The 20,862-nt window shown below is 36.0% G+C and overlaps 1 protein-coding gene and 1 non-coding gene across 5 annotated transcripts in view; one reads left to right on the forward strand and one right to left on the reverse strand.

The window, feature by feature from the left end:
* The window catches only part of RTTN (rotatin), a 78,314-nt gene that overhangs the window by 29,473 nt on the left and 27,979 nt on the right, over positions 1–20,862 (forward strand). For all 4 annotated transcript variants that reach the window (XM_052704131.1, XM_052704130.1, XM_052704132.1 and 1 more), the window contains 14 exons: positions 1,676–1,793; positions 2,070–2,166; positions 3,677–3,745; positions 4,082–4,270; positions 6,731–6,970; positions 10,423–10,567; positions 11,675–11,829; positions 12,977–13,196; positions 13,930–14,058; positions 15,760–15,867; positions 16,481–16,639; positions 17,017–17,088; positions 18,325–18,517; positions 19,537–19,619. In XM_052704131.1, the coding sequence (XP_052560091.1) occupies positions 1,676–1,793; positions 2,070–2,166; positions 3,677–3,745; positions 4,082–4,270; positions 6,731–6,970; positions 10,423–10,567; positions 11,675–11,829; positions 12,977–13,196; positions 13,930–14,058; positions 15,760–15,867; positions 16,481–16,639; positions 17,017–17,088; positions 18,325–18,517; positions 19,537–19,619 (1,977 nt within the window). The remainder of the gene's footprint in view (positions 1–1,675; positions 1,794–2,069; positions 2,167–3,676; positions 3,746–4,081; positions 4,271–6,730; positions 6,971–10,422; positions 10,568–11,674; positions 11,830–12,976; positions 13,197–13,929; positions 14,059–15,759; positions 15,868–16,480; positions 16,640–17,016; positions 17,089–18,324; positions 18,518–19,536; positions 19,620–20,862) is intronic.
* TRNAA-AGC (transfer RNA alanine (anticodon AGC)) lies at positions 6,140–6,212 on the reverse strand. Its single transcript has one exon. It is a non-coding gene; the product is annotated as a tRNA-Ala (tRNA).

The following is a 20,862-nucleotide window of genomic DNA, read 5'->3' on the forward strand; positions in this document are numbered from 1 at the left end:
AAATTTTTTTTTTAAAAATCATTTTTCTACGGTAATGATTTCTTTCTTCAAAATGTGTAAGAGCTGGGTTAGAATAAATCAAGTAGAAGCACTGCTTACCTCTTCTGTAATGTAACTTTGTCTAAACAGAAGGCAGTGCTAGTTTTTTTAGATCAAAGATCATAGCATCGTAGAATGGTCTGGGTTGAAGAGGTCCACAACGATCATCTAGTTTCAACCCCCCTGCTATGTGCAGGATTGCCAACCACCAGACCAGGCTGCCCAGACCCACATCCAGCCTGGCCTTGAATGCCTCCAGGGATGGGGCATCCACAACCTCCTTGGGCAACCTGTTGCAGTGTGTCACCACCCTCTGAGTGAAAAACTTCCTCCTAATATCTAACCTAAACCTCCCCTGTCTCAATTTAAAACCACTTCCCCGTGTCCTATTACTATCCACCCTCATAAACAGCCGTTCCGCCTTCTGTTTCTATGCTCCCTTCAAGTATTGAAAGGCCACAACAAGGGCTCCCTGGAGCCTTCTCTTCTCCAAGTTAAACAAGCCCAGTTCCTTCAACCTTTCCTCATAGGAGAGATGCTTCAGCCCTGTGATCATCTTAGTGGCCCTCCTGGACCTGCTCCAGAGCTCCACATCCTTCCTGTACTGGAAGGATGGAGGCCTGGACGCAGTACTCCAGATGGGGCCTCACGAGAGCCAAGTAGAGGGGGATAATCACCTCCCTCTCCCTGCTGGCCAGCCCTTTTTTAATGCAGCCCAGAACACAGTTGGCCTTCTGGGCTGCAAGTGCACACTGCTGACTCATGTCCTGCTTAAAATAGACCATGTAAATTGCATTAAACAAGTCATTGGGGTGCAGTCTAGCCTGCACTCCGTTCTCCCTTCAAATGATTTTTGATTTCATTCTCAAATCTGTAGAGGGGGGGTAGGGGGGAAATGCAAAAAACTACACACATACAAAAAAAAAAAAAAAAAAGCCTTGCTGCTTCTTAGTGAAACGACTACCAACAAAAGGATGAACTTCATAGTAGAGGGAAGAAGCACAACTTTAAAAAGACTTTTGGACACATGCAAAAGGTGCTTTCTCATATTAAATAAGCAGAGATTTTATCTATTGCATATCCAATGATACTGTGTTTGGTGATGGAGTTCATGAAAATAAATTTAAAGGTAGACTCTAGGGCAAGCAAAGTAATGTTCTGTGAAGGACATGCTGTCTTCTCATTCTGCAGTAGAAGTGATTTTGGTCCTATTTTTGGCTGCTGACTGATAGTTTACCAGCTGCTTTCTTATGTTTTGTGATCTGAAAGATTGGGACCAGAAAATTATCTGATACAGTCAGCTATTTGCATTTTAAAAAGAATGAATAAGGTTATGAATAAGTAGGTTTTTTTAAATCCTGCATCTCACATACGTGCTTTTAAGTAGTACATATTTTGGAAGCATGTTATATAACCATATATGAGGTCAGAGACCAAGAGTGTCACCATCAATTGCTAATAAAATGAAGCCAAAAGTTATCAGATATTTTCTAATGAATGTGCAGTTGTGCAAGGACAACATTTTCTTGACTGAAAATGTTTCTATACTATAAATAGTAGAATGTTCATTGTTTATAGCATAACAATTTGTATCATCTTAGTTGATATTGATATTAAATTGTTGTTGTTCTTGCAGGTTATGGAATCCATAGTGTTACCTTGTCTGATACTCTTACGGAAACTCATTTATGCTGATCCAGATGTTCGTTTATCTCTAGCACAGCAATCATCTTTGTTGCTTTCACTATTCAGAGGTGAAGATTCTGTTTTTTACTTTAATACATAGATAGAAAGAAAATGTGTGAAATATGTTAGATGTCTAATCAAAAGCTTTTGTGAGTGTTTTGGATAACTTCAGAGTCCGTGATATTTTAAAGAAAACAGTTTGCTAGTGTTACCAGTGTTGTGATATCTGATGAAGATGTTAGCAAAATAGCTGTGGAAAGAAAAGTTAACAACTGTCCTTCCATGTACTGTTAAATGCCACTATGTTCTTAACAATTTTTTAAAGAATCTTTTGTTTTATTCAGTTTCCCTGATATTCCAAAATGATCAAGCTGTTTTAATGGAAGCTACAGTTTTGCTTTGTCTTCTGCTGTTCGATGAAGTATCAAGAACAGACACGTGGTATGAAAAAAAGTTATTCAATTGCATTATCTTAATCAAAATTTAAGATTTTAATGAAAATTAGTTTTGTTTGGATACACACATATATGTATATAAATATAACTATCAGCAGAATTTAAATATGTTCAAAATTGCATGAATTACTTATTTGCATGTCAAATGAATTGTTTCAGTATTTAGGTTGCATTTTATATAGATCAACTTGTCACATGTAAGTTCTTTGTACTTAAGTGTTAAGTACATTTATTTTCATTTTCCAGAAACCAGAAAGCCCTGGTTATTCTCTAATCCATGTTTTCTATAAATGGAAACTGCACTAATCAAATAACTAGCTATAGATTAGTTGCTGGTGATTTTCTAACTCAATTAGAATTCCCTTATTTACTTTGACTTTCAAGTGTAGTGGTTACCTTTAAGTCAAAGGACTTCAGCTAACGTTATATTGTTATTTTAAATTAGTATGTACATCAGGAAAAAATGTGCTCTTATTTTTCAGTGAAATATACTGGAAAAAAATGTCTCATGAGTATTTGTCTCTAACAGAAAAAGAGTACATAGGTCACTTCAAAGTAATGCCTGCCATTTATTTCCATGGAAACTACAACAGATGCAAAGAGCACAATAACAACTGTTTGATAGAGTAAATTCTCAGCTACAAAGCACCATTTTTCAACGTAGTCAGTGCCACTTTCTATGCATTTTCACTAGCAATGAATAAGAGTCTGAATGCTCGCTCATAAAAAATATGCACCAGTGGAGGTGACCTGCTGTTACCATCACTGAAACACACTATCTCACTGTGCTCTCATACGCTGTTTGGTCTCCATAAATGTTCAGCAAGCACTGATGTATGTCAGTGGGTGTTGTTTTTTTTTTTTTTGCATAGAGGAATTTAATTCCACACCTTTGCTTCATACACACTTCCATGTCAGATGCTGTTTTGTCAGATTGCTTCTCTGCTGCTATGTGCCACGCAGCAACAAAATACAATGAAATATTGTCATAACATCTACAGCCGTGCCACCAGCATTTGCCTTTGATGTCACAGGTCAAAATAATAAAATAGGAGACATTTCCTTCAGAGTAGCCTTGTAAATAATCCTGTGCTTTGGTTCTTAATTTCATTTTCAGGTATATTACATCTCCGATAAGTATTCTATATGTATATGACCTAAGAACTAGCTGAATATTGCATAATCATAAAGAAACAGCTTATTAATGTAAACGTATTCAGCAATGAGTTCTTCAAGAGCTTTTTGTAGGGAAGAAGACAGCTATATCAGAATCATAATGAATAACTACTATAAATACTACTACTATAGTAGTATTTATATATAACTATATCGTGTATATATATATAACTATATATATAACTATATAGTATGTATATATATATATATACACTATATATATAACTATATATAACTATATAGTAGTATATATATATAACTACTATAAATTAGTAAATAATCAAAGTTAAAAATAAGAAGTAACTTAATCTTTTTTGCAGGACTGAGAACATAAACAATAATGGTACTGTCCTACCTTCCTTCAGTTTACCTGTTGCTGTTGTTAGACGGTATGTTGCCTTTTTGTTATTGTTCTTTGTTTTCTTCATCTTTTTTTGGGGGGTTGTTTGGGGGAAGTGGGGATTAGCATTGTTTGTTTTTTGTTTGTTTGTTTTTTCACTAAACTTAAATCCTTTACATTTTGCTGTCCTCCCTAAAGGATGGAAGCAAAGGAAGGCATTTGGTATTGAATCCAAAGTTGTTTTTCTCTTTTAAGTGATAAATGTGGAGTTTTCCACCTAGCCTTTTTTTTTTTTTTTTTTTGACAGTTTTGAAAACATTATTTGCAAATTTAAGAAATTGCATGACTGAAGCATTTAATTGTTGCTTTTGTTTGTTTGTTTAAGATATCATCTCCCTGTCAAGATCACTGCTCATCATATAGTTAGCCCTAATTCCATTGTAGTGCCATTGTCTTCTGAATGCTTGACTATGAAACCTGTGTCAGATATGCTAAAGATGTCTTGGAATTTGTCATGGTACCATGGGACTGAAAACCTTTTGCAACTGAAAAATTACAAGAAGCAAGCAGAAACGTGAGCTGTTCAATCTTGTTTTTAAATCTTAATGTATTTCCTCTAAGCTCAACATCAAACAGCAGTAAAACTTGTTTATAGTTTGAAAATGTTTTCTTCTACATGTAAAGGATTGCATCCCAGGAGTTGTAAATAAGTTATGATAACACCTAAATCATACAATCATAGAATTGCTCAGGTTGGAAAAGACCTTAAAGGTCATCAATTCGAACTGCAACCTAACCATACTAAACTAACTCTAGCAACCTTCTGTTAAGTCATGTGTACATTCATGTAACATGCAACACATTCAGAGATGGTGACTCAACCACCACTGTGGGGAGCCTATTCCAGTACTTAACAGCCCCTTACATAAAAAGTTATTCCTGATATCTAACCTAAACCTCCCCTGACACAACTTGAGGCCATTTTCCCTTATCCTGTCACTCATCACCAATGAGAAGAGACTAGCCTCTCTCTTGCTGCAGTCACCTTTTTTGAAGTATTTGAAGTGAGCAATAAGGTCTCCCCTCAGCCTCCTCTTCTCCATACTATACAGCCCCAGTTCCTTCAGTCTCTCCTCATAGGCATATTCTCCAACCCCTTCACCAGCCTTGTTGCCCTTCTTTGGACCTGCTCCAGCACCTCAATATTCTTTCTATACTGATGTGCCCAAAACTGAACACAGTACTCAAGGTGAGACCTCATCAATGCTGAGTACAGGGGCAGGAGTACTTCCTTAGTCTACCATTTCTGATACAAGCCAGGATGCCGTTGGACTTCTTAGCCACCTGGGCACACTGTTGGCTCGTATTCAGCTGATTGTCTGTCAGTACACCAAGGTCCCTTTCCATCAGGCAGCTTTCCAGTCACTCCTCCCCAGGCTTGTGAGGTTGCCAGGGGTTGTTGACCAAAATGCAGGACCTGACACTTGGCCCTATTGAAACTCTTACAGTTAACCTTGGCCCATTGATCCAGTCTATCCAGGTCCCCCTATAGTGTTGTTCTTCCCTCGGGTAGATCAACGTTCCCTCCTAACTTGGTGTTTATTGTCTGTGAAGTTACTGAGGGTGCACTTAATCTCTTCATCAAGATCATTAATAAAGATTTTAAACAGAAGCAGCCTCAGGACAAAGCCCTGGGGGACTCCGCTTGTGACTGGATGTCAACTGGATTTAATTCCATTGACAACAACTCTTTGGGCCCAGCCATCCAGCCAGTGTTTCACCCAGCAGAGCGTATCCAAGCCATGGCAGTCGGCTTCTCCACAAGAATGTTGTGGGGGAGAGTGTCAAAGGCTTTACTGAAGTTCAGTTAGACCACACTGGCAGCCTCACTTTCATCTACTAAGCAGGTCACTTTGTCATAAAACAAAATCAAGTTTGTCAAGCAGAATCTACCATTAATAAATCCATGCTGACTGGTCCTGATCCTCTGGTTAACCTTTAATTGATCCGTGACAGCTCCTGAGATTATCCTTTCCATCATCTTCCCTGGGCCTTAGAGACTGGTAGGTCACTAAGACTGATAGGTCTAGAGCTAACAGGATCATCTTTCCAGTCCTTTTTGAAGATGGATGTCACATTTGCTAGTCTCCAGTCTACTGGGACATCCTCGATTCTCCAGGACAGTTGAAAGATGATGGAGAGTGGCTTGGCAACGGCAACCACAACTACAAACTCCCTCAGCACTCTGGAGTGCAATCCATGTGGCCCCATTGTTGTCTTTCACCTTAGTGGCCAAGTTCAGTTCTAGTTGGGCTCTTGCCTTTCTCATTTTCTCCCTGCACAGCCTCACTGTGTATTTGTTGCTTGCACCCCTCTTCCAAAGATCATAAACTTTTCTTTTGTTCCTGAGTTCCAGCCAAAGGTCTCTGTTCAGCCAAAACACTGGAGAATGCAGGCATCGATCCTGCTACCTCTCGCATGCTAAGCGAGCGCTCTACCATTTGAGCTAATTCCCCTCCTTTCATAGGCAATCAAGAAAATTCTCTTGATATGGTTTGGTGAGCACTTGATTAGCAAGGTTTCTGAGATTCTTTTGTATACTGAACTCAGCATCCCTGATAAATCATTTTTATTTTAACGTACCCTATTCAAAATGAAATTAATTTCTTAAAAAGAAAATAGCATAGTCTACGAGGCCAACATCTACAATGCCATAGAGGAAAAATTCATTACAAACCATGAATGACACCTTTAAAAGTAGTTTTTCAGAGGTGTTCTCTTTCCAAAGAACTTGAGCAGCTCAGGATTTGATTTCTTGTGGTGGTTTATTGGTGGTGTGTTTTTGGTTTTGAGCTCCTGTTTTGTTGTTTTTGAGGTGAAAAAAGAAAGGGGAAAATACATCTTGAAGGTAATTTATATTTATATATACAAAATTTATATTTTGTCTTCTCATCTGAACTAAAATAATTATATTTAATTATATACTTATATAAGTATACTGATGGATGATAATTTTTCTTTCATGCCTTTTCAGATTTTTAGACACACTAAAACTCTCCTCAGAAGACGTCCTTATACTGAAAATAACTCACACAACCTATGGACTGCAGGACTGTCTTAATTCAATCATTCAGGCAGTATCCCACAGGGATGTAAAAGCTTCTCTCATTAGGCTCAGCTTTTATGCCCTGAATGACAGACTTGGTTTAAAATGCATCTCTGGGTCTTGTCAAACCATTTTGAAGAGCACTGTTTGGCAAAAAGCAATAAATAGGTAAGCATACTGAAAGCATAAATGAATTTGTAAGTATGTTAAATTATAAATTTTAATTTATATTAAATTATAAAGCTCATAGTTTTCGTATCCTCAGTTTTAAGGATTTGATAGCCTATGTACCTTTGATTCTGGTTGTTTTCTGTGCATGTAGTTAATCAGAATGATCCCATGGAAAATTTATTATGTGATCTTGTAGTTGACTTCTGTTTCCTTGTACTTCCTAAAGCTAATAGATGAGACTAACCACAGATTATACAGGTAATATCAACATTGACTTTGCTTTTATGCCATTTTTATTCCTTTTTTGTTTTTTTTTAATTTTTCTGATTTTCTGAGTGTTTGGTTTGTGCATGGTTTTTCTTTCATTAGGAGTGGAATTAATTTCTGTTCATAAAATGCATTATCTATCCGTTTGCAAATAGATCTTTAACAGTACAAAATGTGTAATTTAGCTGTTTGTAAGCAAGCGTGACTATTCTGGATGTGCTTAGTTCTGAGTATAATCCATCTGTGAGCAGGGATTATTCATTCTATTGTAGTTCTCCATTAGTTTTGACTTTAAAGTTCTGTTTAGAGCCTACAGCCATGTGATTCAAAGTGTAAATCCACTTAGTTCTAGTGTATAGCTGTGTATGTTTTTTTGACAGACTGGTATATCAATACAGCACAAATTCCGTTAATTATTTTGTGGTTTTGTTTGGTTGTTTTTTGTCCATCTGTCCAAATTTTGGTTCTAATATATGGGCTGAGAATCTTCTCTTGTATACTGCTTAGGAAAATGGGAATGGTTTGTTCTATACCATGCTCAAGCTACAATAGTTCTCATAACCTATAAATATTTTGGTGCAGTATGTGAAACTTATACTATTTTGGTTGCCATCTTCACTCAATCCAAGTAAAAGCTAACTTTTGAAACTGTTCAATATTTTCACTAAATGCAAATGAGAAGGAAAATGATTGCATGTGTGCATTTGTTTTCCTGTAGCTTGGGATCCAGCCTAAATACAGAAATAGTTGTTCGGGCATATCAGCTTAAGGAAATAGCTTCTATCACTTCCAAAGCTTGTTAGTAACAATTGTTTAAAAAAAAAAAAAAAAAAAAAAAGGTTCACCCACAAATGCTTAGAGAGCTGGGTGATGTTATTTTGTGTCCACTCTCACTAATCTTATGAGAGATGCCTGAGGACTAGAAGAAAGCAAATATCACTCCTGTCTTCAGGAAGGGCACATGAAAGACAGGAATGTCATCAGGAGTAGGATGGCTTTACCAGTCAGAAGTCATACTTGGCAAACCTGCTGAAATTCTTTTACACTGAAAAGTCTGGCTCTGCAGATGAGAGGGGTAATGGGTATATTCTGTGTTCAACGGTTTACGGTCTGGTTTGGCCCAGTTCCTTGACTAGTGGGGTGGACAGATTTTGCACAGTCCATGCTTCCAGGAAAGGGAAACAGGAAACCCCAAAATAATTAAAAACACCAGCAACAATCTGAGAAGAACCTGACAAAGCATATCAGGTGATCTTGCCAGGGTTGTATCTCCTCTCTGACTGCAGTGCTCCCTGGGATTTGTAGTTCTTCTCTTCCAGACAGATACCTGGAACTTGAGCATTAACACTTTAAGTCCCAGTGCACTACATGATGTTATGATGTTGGAATACCGATAACCAAAAATCATGAAACCGTGACAGTTCTGCTTTGATTTAAATTTTTTTACACAATCTTTTAAGATCCTCATATGAGGTATGAGATCCTCTAATGAGGTACTGGTTGGAGAGGTAGACAGTGAGATGGATTGAAAGGTGGCTGAACAGTGGAGCCTGGAGGATGGTGTGTTGATTGGTGACGTGAAGTCTTGTTGGCAATCTGTAACTAGCAGTGTACCACAGCAGTCGGTACTGGATATTATCCTGTTTGATATATTCGTTAACAATCCAAAGGTTGGGGGAGAGTACCTCCAGCAATTTTATGTTACAAAACTGGGAGGAGTGGCTGATATGCCTGAGGGCTGTGCTGCCATTCAGGAGGATCTTGATAGGCTGACAGAAACTGTGGGAAGTTCAACAAGGGGAAATGAAAATTCCTTGGGATAGAACAAATCCATGCACCCATACATACTTAGGGCTGATGAGCTGGGAATCAGCTCTGCAGAAAAGGCTATGAACTTGAACATGAGCCACCAGTGGCAAAGAAGGCTGAAGATATTCTTAGCTGCATTAGGAGTGTTGCCAGTAGGTCAAAGAGGTGATTATTTCCCCCTACACGGTGTTGATGAAGCTGCACTTGGAGTACTGTGTACACTTCTGGGCTCCTCAGTACAAGAGACACATAAATGTACTGGAAAGAGTCCAACAAAGTGCCAAATAAGATGTCTAAGCAACTGGAGTATCTGTAATGAGGAAAGGTTGAAAGAGCTGCAACTGCTAAGAGAGGACTGCATCTCACTGATGTATGTAAATGTCTGGCAGAGACTGCAGAGAAGGTGGAGCCAGATTCCTTTCAGTGATGCCCAATGACAGGACAAGGTGAAATGGGCAAGAATTGAAGCACAAGATGTTTTATCTGAATATCAGGAGACACATTTTCACTGTGCAGAACAACAGCACAGGTTGCCCAGTGAGGTTGTGGAGTCTCTTCCTTAAAGATCTTCAAAATCCACCTGGACACGATCCTGAATAAGCAGCTCAACATGACAGGAGTTGGACCAGATGATCTCCAGAGGCCCATTCCAAGCTCATTGTATCTATGATTTTGTCATTTGTTTATGTCAAAATGGCGAAGTATAAGAATACCATATTTTAACTATGGAATATTTAAAATTGTAGAATCATAGAATGATTTGTGTTGGAAGGGACCTTTAAAATCATTTAGTTCCAACCCCCCTGCTATAGACAGAGACATCTCCCACTAGACCAGGTTGATCTCAGAGCCTCCTGCAGCCTGGCCTTGAACGCTTGCAGGGAGGGGCATCCACAACCTCTCTGCCGCAACCTATTCCAGCGTCTCACCACCCTCACAGTAAAGAATTTGTTCCTAGTACCTAGTCCCCCTGGGGTCTTCTCTTCTCCAATCTGAAGAGACCCACCTCTCTCAGCCTGTCCTCATAGGGTGGGTGCTCCAGCCCTCTGATCATCTTTGTGGCCCTCCTCTAGTTTGTCTTTGTCTCTGTTCTGTTCTTTCTGTCTTTTCTAACACACAATTCCGTGTCTTTTAATGTATGAAGTATATGTAATACGAGTGTGTTTCAGTTTAATTACAACTGATATAGTTCCTTTTTTATTATTTGTAGTTATGTTATGTGTATTTAAATAATTAGAAGTTTAGTATAGGCAACTCCTTATTTGCTTAATATTATATTTGCTTAGTTAATTCAGCCGTATTAGACTGACATCTTAGTACTCTCTTTTAATTCCCTAAAAGTATGAATATATATACACTTGTTTTCATTGCAGATTTTTGCAAGTGCTTCCAGCTTCTGATGAGGATGAGAAGCTTTTGGTAGATGTCCTAAGATTTTTGAACAAATTGTGTAGAGAGCAGAGAGCGAGCTTGGAGGCAGATCATCTAAAATGGATCTTGAAATCATTGCTTAAAAGTGTAAGAATGTAAATACAAACTTGTCTTGCTGTGATGTAGGTAACAATAATAGGATGTTTATACAGAGCCATGTAAATGTAGTTAGGTATATGTAGCTTTATGTAGAGCTTTATACATACACTATATATGCATTTGTATTAAGTAGCTGTACATATGAATATACTTACGTGTACAGCTGTATGTAAGTACATAACTGTGTTATCTATGTAACTCAAAGAATGAGCTTCTCTGCAGGTATATTGTGACTTTCTGCATGATAAAGAAATATAAATGTCTATCTTGAATTAAGAATTGAAAGTTAAGACAGAAGTTTTTGTTGTTTCAGTTTTGATTTAAAATGGTTGCAATACGTTTATGTAAAACATTTTTATAACCCTGAGGAAGGCATTATATGAGCATACAGTTCATACAGTTGAAATATAAAAATGCAAGTATAATATTGGAGGAATATAATTTATTTTTATTTGCAGTTTTATAGATGTGTGCTTTTCATTTGAGATCTGTTCTATCTAGTATTAGTCATTAAGATGTACAACAACTAGTAGGAAATCAAGATTAAAAAAGCAGTATGAAACAACTTTTATTGTACTTGTCAAAATATTGTCTTTTTCAGTCTTATTGTATGAAAACTAGATTCTAATGATAACAATGATGATTGCAGTTGTACAACTGCATTACAAAGTACCATTCTTCACAAAGCAAGTACATACTGTACTCAAAGCAAGATTTTACAAGGGTTATTATATATTGAGTGTGCATGCATTTGCATTTTCCCATTTTAAAATACAGTTTAAACATTCAGAAAAAAGTGCTAGCAATCTTCTTTTCAATCACATAAGACTGATCTACTTCAATTTCTATGGTTAACAAGAAATCCTCTAAAATGTGGTAGTTATGGCTAATTAATACCAGAAAATCTTTACTGTGTTTTTGTTGTTGTTTTTTCAATTTATGGAAATATTTCTTGGTGAAATGATGATTATGGAATTTGTGATTTTTAGTGCATGTGATTTTAAAGCACCAAAGAGAAAACTGGCTTTAGTGTGTTTATTAAAATAGAATTTAAGCAATGCATGATGTGACTGTATTTTTGTTCTTTTCTCTTAGAAATCAAGTTCCCTTTTGGGCCTTTTGGTGCGACCAGAATCCCAAGTGCGGGATGAAACAGATGAAATACAAACTGCTGTCAGACAACAACTGGATAAAGAACTCATTCATCTTTTTAACACACTGTTATTTTGTTCAAAGTCAGTGACTGACAGGTACAGTTTAAACGGAACTGCCTGTGTCTTTCTGACTGGAATGGTAATGCCTTGTGCTACTGCATCTTAGTCAGAGTTTGAAAATAATTACATCACAATACAGTCATAGTAAACTTTAAAAACGGAATATACTTCTCCTTAAGTGAAGATCAGCATTAGCTATACCTTTTCACAGTAAAATTAGGAAATTAAGAAAATTGTGAAGAAGTGCACTAGTGCAATTTTTCAAAAAATGATAATTAAATTGATGGCACTGAGAAGATGGGCTGTTTTTTTTTTTCACTACTGGAAATTTGCTTAAGTGATAGCTGGATTTATTTTTCTACTGGTTTCTTGCAGGAAAGTAACAACAGAATATCAGCAAGTATTTATTCCCATCCACTTCCTTTTTGCTCCATAGTCTATCATTGACTATATTTGTGCACAATGGTTATTGTGAGGACACCTACTTCCAGAATGAGATGCCATCCTTTTTCTGTCAGTCAGACAAACAGAAATTAACTTCTATTAGTTTTTTTTTCCTAAGTTTTTATAAAATAATATTTTCACACTAAATCCTTCTATCCAAATGCATTCTATGATGCTATGATGATAAAAATTGCAGCTGACATATTTATCTGTGTGGCACAACATAACTGCTTGTAAAGATTTCTTCAAAGTGCTATCTTGATCATTCCTCCCACTCAGTTACTCAATTTCTAAATAAAACATAAGAAAAAAATGACAGCTAGAAAAAGAAGGATTACAGAAATCCCTGCCAGTTATGTCTTATACTCCTTTATTTTTGTCTACTTTGGTGATAGATTTGCAGGAAATGTTTTAAAACTTGGTGCGAACCAGAACAAACATAAGCAAAATCTTTCTGACACTTGTCACTCCGAGTTATCCAATGTTCTTGAACTCCTGCTCTTTTATGTACTCATTAGAAATTAGAGTTCTATCTCATTTGTCTCTGTTTGGTTAAGCAGTCCTGTTCTGTAATTTACTTCTGCATTATTTGGTGTGTAAGCCAACCGTTACTAATTGATATGCTGAGACCCGCTTAATAGCAATAATAATAATGATGCACTGGCCTCTTACAAAATAATTCATTATAATAGCTTTATGCAGTCATTTGATGCTTTTTTACTTTTTATAATTAATCCAGAGAGGGCTTGGAACTTGCTGGCTGTTTCAGAACTGAGCTGGCTCTCAAGCTGCTGCAGTGCTTAAGGCTAACAGATGCACCACATTTTTATGGTCTTCCTTCACTGGAGAGAACGCTGAGAGGAATAGTTCATGTTACTGCACTTCCAAACTGGAGTACATATTCTGCTACTGCTGAACCTGTCACAATTTGTAAGAAATATTTAGCAGGTCTTCTTGAGGTAAGTAGTTTGTTATAACCCAATTTTTTTTCTGAATGCTTGTAAAGTCACTGTAACTAATAATATTATAACTTTTATGCTGTACTTCCAGTGAATATAGTTATTATGAAAGGTGCTTTTCTTTCTCCAAGAAAATAGCTAAAAGATTAAGATGAGATTGAGTGATTTGTATCTTTACTTAAAGGAAAAAAAAGTTTTAAAATATGTTTACTTGTGATGATTGACTATATTGCACATGCCTTCCCATTCCCTTTACTCATTAGAATTTGATACAGAATGTTGATTTATTTATTCCAATTCAAGTCCCAAGAAAAGATAGAAATGACCTGTATTCTTGAATATAGAATTTTGGAAAATAAACTGTATTTTTAATTTCAAACATAGCAGAAAGAAGCTGGTTACAATAAGTGGCCTGTTTCCAACAAAAACAAACTTTTCAACTCTGACTGAGATACAGCCAGCTTTCTATTTAATACTGTCCTTATTATCTAGATCCACTTTATTCTTCATTTGAATAGGGAAATAAAATAACTACTGACCTTAAAGGGTTTAACCATACAGAAAAATGACAAATCAGTAAGTGACTCATAAATAAATTAACATCTAGCTAAAAGAGTGTATTTGATAATTCGCCATCTTTCCATGAGTTTAATTTATGTGCATGCAGTGGTTTATACTCTACCTGTGTACTGCTGGCAGTAGAGCTACTGTGAACTTATTCCTACACTCCCAGGTCATCTCATCGTTTTATGTTGAATGGGGAGGAAACGCTATGTCTTTCATGGGAAAAGGTGTTACAAAAAGCACTGTTCTTTGTTTGCTTCACTTATCTCATGAAATGATGGCTCAAGCTAAGGATACGGTGAGTACATTATAGTTTCCCTTATCTTGTCATTTTTGATGGCTAATCACCGATATATTTTAACTGATATAATTCAATAATTTAGTGTAATCATTCTGAAGAATCACAGTCAACTCCACTCAGTGCCTGTGATTGCCACTTATGAAAACATTTCAGTGTGGTGAAGTACACTTTGTATTTGGAAATAACACTTTGTTTTTGGGGGAAAAAAAAAGTATTCTTGCTAGCATTGCAGCTTTTATTTCTGCAATCCTGTAGTCTTTCTTGACTGAAAGAGGGGACTTAAATTGGTTTTTATGTATGTATTTTTAATCATGTAGAATAATATCTATAGTGGCATAATATGATGGTGGGTTTTTTATGACTGTTAGTCATAATGTGCCAGCAGCAACGTCCAGATTACTAACATTTTATATTGTTATCATAATAGTTTTAAATCCTATCCATTGTTTACAAGTCACATGATTAAGCATGAGATCTTGTGAAGAGAGGAATACGAAGTTAACCTTCTTACTCTGTGCAAGCAATGTTGTACAGGAAATATTCTGGATAACTAATTTAAAAATAAAAATTACAGTTTATTATTAAAGCTAACTTAAAATGTACAGTCTAATGAATTGAGATAAAAACTAGTTAAAATCCAGGTGTCTTTTAATGTTATTTTGCTCATTAGCAGCATTATGAAGCATTCTGGTTCTTTGTTACTTAAAGAACCACCTTACTAAGTTGGATGTAGAATCCTTTAGCTCATAGCAATGGACGGAAATGACCTACAGTTGTTCATAGAGTACGTGAGAAATAGAACAGATGCTTAGTACTTGATAGAATTGCTACAATGTTTTATTTCATTTCTGTAGTATTGCTTTATAGTCATGTTTTGCTTACTTGGGTGTATTTCATTTTGTATTTTAATTCTTCTACCTCAAAGACTGTAAAAAAACATGTTTACTGTTATTAATATTGTGTATTGAGAAGATTCATGCGAAAGACAGTGTTCCAAGTGAGGCATCCAAATGCAGTCATCTATTCTGTAAAAACAAAACAAAACAAAACAAACAAACAAAACAAAACAAAAAAACAGCTGAGACATTCAGAAGATGCACCTATAAAATTTTGAATTGCATAGTTCACACTGAACATAATGCATTGTGCAGTGCCATGATCATGATTAAACAAAGCAAAATGAGTATGGAGGTTTTTTTGAGCTGAATTAAGGAGCTGTATTTGCCAAGTATGAATTCACGGAATCTGCAGCTAAATAGTATATGGCATTTAATCACATGGTAGGTGTGCAAAGTAATAAAATGACTAAAGAGATAGCTGCATGTTCTTATTCAGCAGTTTCCTGCACACGTATCATGTCTCAAATTTTTTTTTTAGTCATTTAAGAAAAAAAATAAAAAATGTATGGAGTAATTCCTAAATACTCCCAATATTTCAAGTAAAATATTTAATCCCTTTAGTACTATTATCCTAATACTAACCGGAAGTAGTCACAAATTTAATTTTCTTCATTAAGTGGAATCAATACAATATATGTATATTTATAGAGACAATGAACATCTTTTTCCTGGAGTATCAGCGTTATGTACATTTAAAGTAGTTTAGTATGCAATTGACAGCCCAGGCTGTTAATAGGCAGGCATGGCATTGAAAGATTTAGAAAATAATTTCTTACTTTATTTTCTGTTTTCTGATCAGGACTGGGTATCTCTTTGGTCTTTGCCTTACAATAACAGTGAAGATCAAGCTCCTTCCCACCTAGGTTTGACATGGCTGGTTCCTTTATGGGTAGATAGAGATCCTGAGGTTAGTTAATGCAAAGTTGATATCTTATTTTGACACCTAGCTATGTGCATGATTTTTGTTTTGGGAAGTTTATATTGGAACTACTGATTTGCATTATTTTCAATGTTACTGTGTCCTAAATAACAATACTAATAAAGAAGAGAGAATATTTTCTTATAAACACTCTGAAATCCTTCTCTGTATCTTCAATCTTCTATCCTCTTATTAGTCATTTATGATAATGAATCGTAGGCAGTTTTCATCAACATTGCTTTAGCTCTAATGCAAAAAATGTGTGTAAACTACAAATTTAGAGCAAATATATTTGATGCTCACCTTTTAAATTATGAGTTTTTGAATCAGAACTATTTTTAAATGGTAAAATGCTGAGAATATTGAATATACATTTAAGTATTCAAAAATTTATTCATTTTGTTATTTATACATAAATATAGTTATGACTGTGAGTATAGAGCCAGGTGAATGCAGGAAAAATAACTTGTTTAAACAGTCTAAAACCTTTTAAAATCATTTTGTTTAAGCTACAGTTTTAGTTGATTGAATTCAACAATAATTAAAAAAATGTGTTATTAGTGTGAGTAATGTCATTTTCTATTGTGTTTATATGCACTAGGTCAGATTTACTGCGCTTGGGATAGGATCAGCTCTTACATCTCTTGAAATAGGCTGTATTGCTTTAGCAGAGAGTTGCCAGAACATTTCAGGAGGGCTATGGGGAACAGCGTTAAACATCTTTCTAGACCAATCTGAATGCAGTATGGTACGCAGGGAGGTATGTTTCTTGTCACATTCTGCTGTCTTAAATTGTTGTAGGTAGTTTGTTATGGAGAAAACAAATAGCTAGATTTTAATCTGCTTTGTTCTATTTGAAAGCACTTTGGCCTACCAGCTTGTCACCTGTTATCTAATAAATACTTCCTCATTGCAAACATAAGGTAATCTAATTTGCTCTTTTTAACTGTATAGACATCTCTGTCTCTCAACTCTAGCTGTAAGATTTCTGTTATTAATCTACATGAACATGAAAAATCTTTGTTTTGACGTGCATGTAAAACAGTGGAATAATTTCTCAACTGTCCTGTTCAGTCGTATGTGCTTTATTGAACTGTGATGGCTAGACAGTAATGTTGATGCATTCATTTCTTTTAGGCTGCTTTTATTCTACAAAATCTCCTTGTGATCCCAATTCCTACTGAAGGTCTAAAAGACTGTATTTGGCAGGTGAGTGACTATTACACTTGATGAGAAAGTTTATACTGTCACCGAGAGGCATTATTTGATATAAGAGCTTATGTCAATATATCTAAAAACAAATTTAAAAAGTTACATCTGAGATGAGAAAGAAGTATGTGAATAGATAAGCTTCTCCCACCTCCCAGAGACCTCAAGAAAACAAGTAAAGCTTTATTGTATAGTATCTTAGATCATGTACGTACGGTATCTTATATAGTATCAATGTTTTAAGATAAAAATTGGTTAGTTATTTTGCCTGGAATGCAACTTGAATTTAGGTGTATAAGAAAGAAAACCTCTGAGAAAGCAGAGTTTAATGTAGTGTTTAATATTTTGAAATATGAGTGACAAAAAGCATGCCTTCCCAAAGAAAGATGAAGTGGCTTGTTGGTTTAAAGACTTTTTTAAGAGCATACTCCCTTGCTTAAAGAGATGCTACAGCAAGTTGCTCAGGGCTATGTCATAAAATCATAGAATCACTCAGGTTGGAAAAGACCTTAAAGATTATCAAGTCCAACCATACTAACCATACTACCCTAACTAACAACTCTCTGCTAAATCATGTCTGTGAGCAACACATCCAAATAGTCTTTAAACACATCCAGGGATGGTGACTCAAACCACCTCCATGGGAAGCCTATTCCAGTACTTAACAACCTCTTCTGTTACGAAGTTTTCCAGATATCCAACCTAAACTTACCCTGGTGCAACTTGAGGCCATTTCCCCTCTTCCTGTCACCAGTGAGAAGAGACCAACCCCGCTCCCCCTGTAAGCACCTTTCAGATACTGGAAGAGAGCAGTAAGGTCTCCCATCAGCCTCCTTTTCCCCAGACTAAACAGTCCCAGTTCCTTCTCCTAATAGGGTATATTCTCCAAGCCCTTCACAAGCCTTGTTACCATTCTTTGGACCTGCTCCAGCACCTCAATGTCCTTTCTGTACTCAGGTGCCCAAAACTGAACACAGTACTTGAGACCTCACCAATGGCAAGTACAGGGGCAGGATTATTTCCCTAGTCCTGCTCACCACACCATTCCTGATACAAGCTGGGGTTTTTTTTTTTTTTTTTTTTGACTGCCAGAATCTGGTAATCTATAAAACAGCTATACATATACAGACAAACAGTATTAGGCTTGAAGTTGTGTTTTGTTTGTTTTTGCCAGTTTATTTTTTTATGTAAAAGGTTCCTTTAAAGAAATTAACTTTGTGAATTTCATGTTTTCAGGGACCTTGTGTACATGATGAAGAAACTGGCCTCTCCCAGACTGGAAAACCTGCGCTTAAGGCTCTTTTGCATCACTGTCAGTTTTACCAACATGTGAATCAGATGGTGAAACATTGTTACTTAGGTTGTTATATGTTTGAAGTGAATTCTTCCAAGGAAGACAGCCGCATCATTGAAAAAGGTGGTTCAACTGGTAAGTTATGTTAATTTTGCATATTTTTAACTTACTGAAGTAACATCTAGTTAAGTAATTCATATTAAAGATGGAGTTCAAATAGAATGTGTTAGCCATGAATGTAAATGTTTTCAAGCTCAATTTTTACTTTAAAGTTCTAAGAATAAATAGATTACCCATTCAACAAATTTCAGAAAAAGCTCTGAACTGTTTTTTACAACTTCAAAAATTTATAAATGGAAAAAGATGTACCAATTACTTTACCTTGCAAAGCATTAGGGGTAAAATACTTCTTACACTTGTGACTTTGACATAGCAGAACAATCAAAGTTTAAGAAAAAAGAAATACTTACACAGGTATATTACCAGGAGAAGAGGCTGACCCCCACCTTACTGCAACCTTCTTTTAGGTAATTGTAAACAGTGGTAAGGTCTCTCCTTAGTCCCCTCCAGACTGAACAAGTCCCAGTTCCCTAAGCTACTTCTCGTAAGACTTCTGGATAGTGCCCTTCTCTGAACATACTCCAGTTCCTCAATGCCTTTCTTGTAGAGAAGGGCCCAAAACTGATTACAGTACTTAAGATGTAACCTCACCAGTGCTGAGTACAAAGGAACAAGCACCTCTATAGTCATGATGACTATGCTATTTCTGCAAGGCAGAATGCAAGGCAGGGTGCCTTTGCTTTCTTGGCTACCTGGGCACACCACTAGATCGTGTTCTGCCAGCTGTCAGCTAGAACCTCCAAATCTTATTGATCAAGTGTAGCTTTCTCCATGCTTTTTTTGTTATAGCAGAAGATTGTATTCTATTCAATTTCTGTTTATTCAAGGGATTTACTGGATAATAATACAGTGGTACAATATGTAGAAAAACAAGTATTTTCAGACTATCTGAAATATTTTGAATATTTGAGAATAACTGCTTAGCTACTTCTTTGTAGCATGAAACAATGTTTTGAAAGAGTTGTTAATCTATCTGCTGGTCTTGCAGTAATGTTTATTTGATTCTGGTGTTTTTTTCTTTCCCCTCCATACAGATTTTGATGATTCTCTTAATCTTTGGAAGGCTCTGTCTAGTCAAAGCCCATCTTCACATTCTCAGTCAACATCAGAAACTATGGTAACTTCCAGATTAACCTCTTTATGTCAACTGCATTGTTGCTAACAGTATATGTTAAGGAAAATTAACACTGTTGGAAATGCAACTGCTTAAATATGAGTTTAGTTTAAGAGCTGAAACTAAATTGAAATTAATTCTGAATTAGTCTTAGGACGCTGAAGAATACTTTTAAGTGTCTTAACTCATCTAGCTAAATGCACAGAACAACACTGAATTCTGCAGCTACTACCAGGAAAATATACTCTACAGAAATAACTCTATAATCAGCTTTATTGACAAAATACAGACATTTTTATCTGTAGCTATCACTTCTGCAGCTTTTATTCAAATCATCCTTTTAGAAAGAACCTGTATTTAGATTATGTGGCTATAAAACTGGGTCAATGAAAACATGAAAACCACAGATGCATTTTAGGTTGCAGATACGTGTTGTCTCACAATAAATACTGGATGCTGTAATGTTTTTCTAAGGAATGAAAGTGCCACAAAATTCAAGATAGATGCAAAAGATGTTAAAAAAAAAAAAAAAAAAAAAGTAGATAAAACAAGATGAGACAAGATGATCCCTGTAATTAAAAATTAAAAACTCTAAACATTTACTATCTTTTAAAATGGCAAATGCAAAGAAGGAGGAAGCAAAGTATATTCTCCCGGTTCCAGAATGGATTTATAATATTAGATGAGACTATGATTAAAGCTTTTATAATATCCATTAGATACCTAGTAAAAATTGTAAGTTTTCAAAGACTGCAACATAACTCTAAGAAAACTAACATACTGCATTGGGCAATCAATTTTTAAAATTTTGTTTGAAGTTCTTTGATGTAGAAATAACCAGCTAATGTAATATGAAAGCCATAATGCTACAGCAGATATAATTATCAAAGCTGTCACAGCTAAGTTTTTAAAAATATATTATAAAAACAGTGAATTACTAATGTAATAACATTAACTCAAAGTTTGTTTTCCACTTATTCTGCTTACAGAGGAACAAAATTTTTTCTGACAGTTCTTGGCAATACCAGTAAAGTATTTGCAGTAGACCAATAGTGATAGAGCTAAAGAAGAGCTGAAGTCACCCAACTGGTGAAAGGGAGGCTCTACCTATGTAGCACGCCTTCTCAGGGAGCAAGCCTAGGGCCAAGAACTGCTCTCTCTTCAGTGTCTGGCCCTTATCTGAGCCCAGCACGGCTCCACCCTGGGTCCACCCCTTCTGGTTACCTGGGAAGCACGGGTTTGCTTG

This window comes from Tympanuchus pallidicinctus, unplaced genomic scaffold (genome assembly GCF_026119805.1).
Source record: "Tympanuchus pallidicinctus isolate F22 unplaced genomic scaffold, pur_lepc_1.0 scaffold5, whole genome shotgun sequence".
Taxonomy (NCBI): Eukaryota; Metazoa; Chordata; class Aves; order Galliformes; family Phasianidae; genus Tympanuchus; species Tympanuchus pallidicinctus.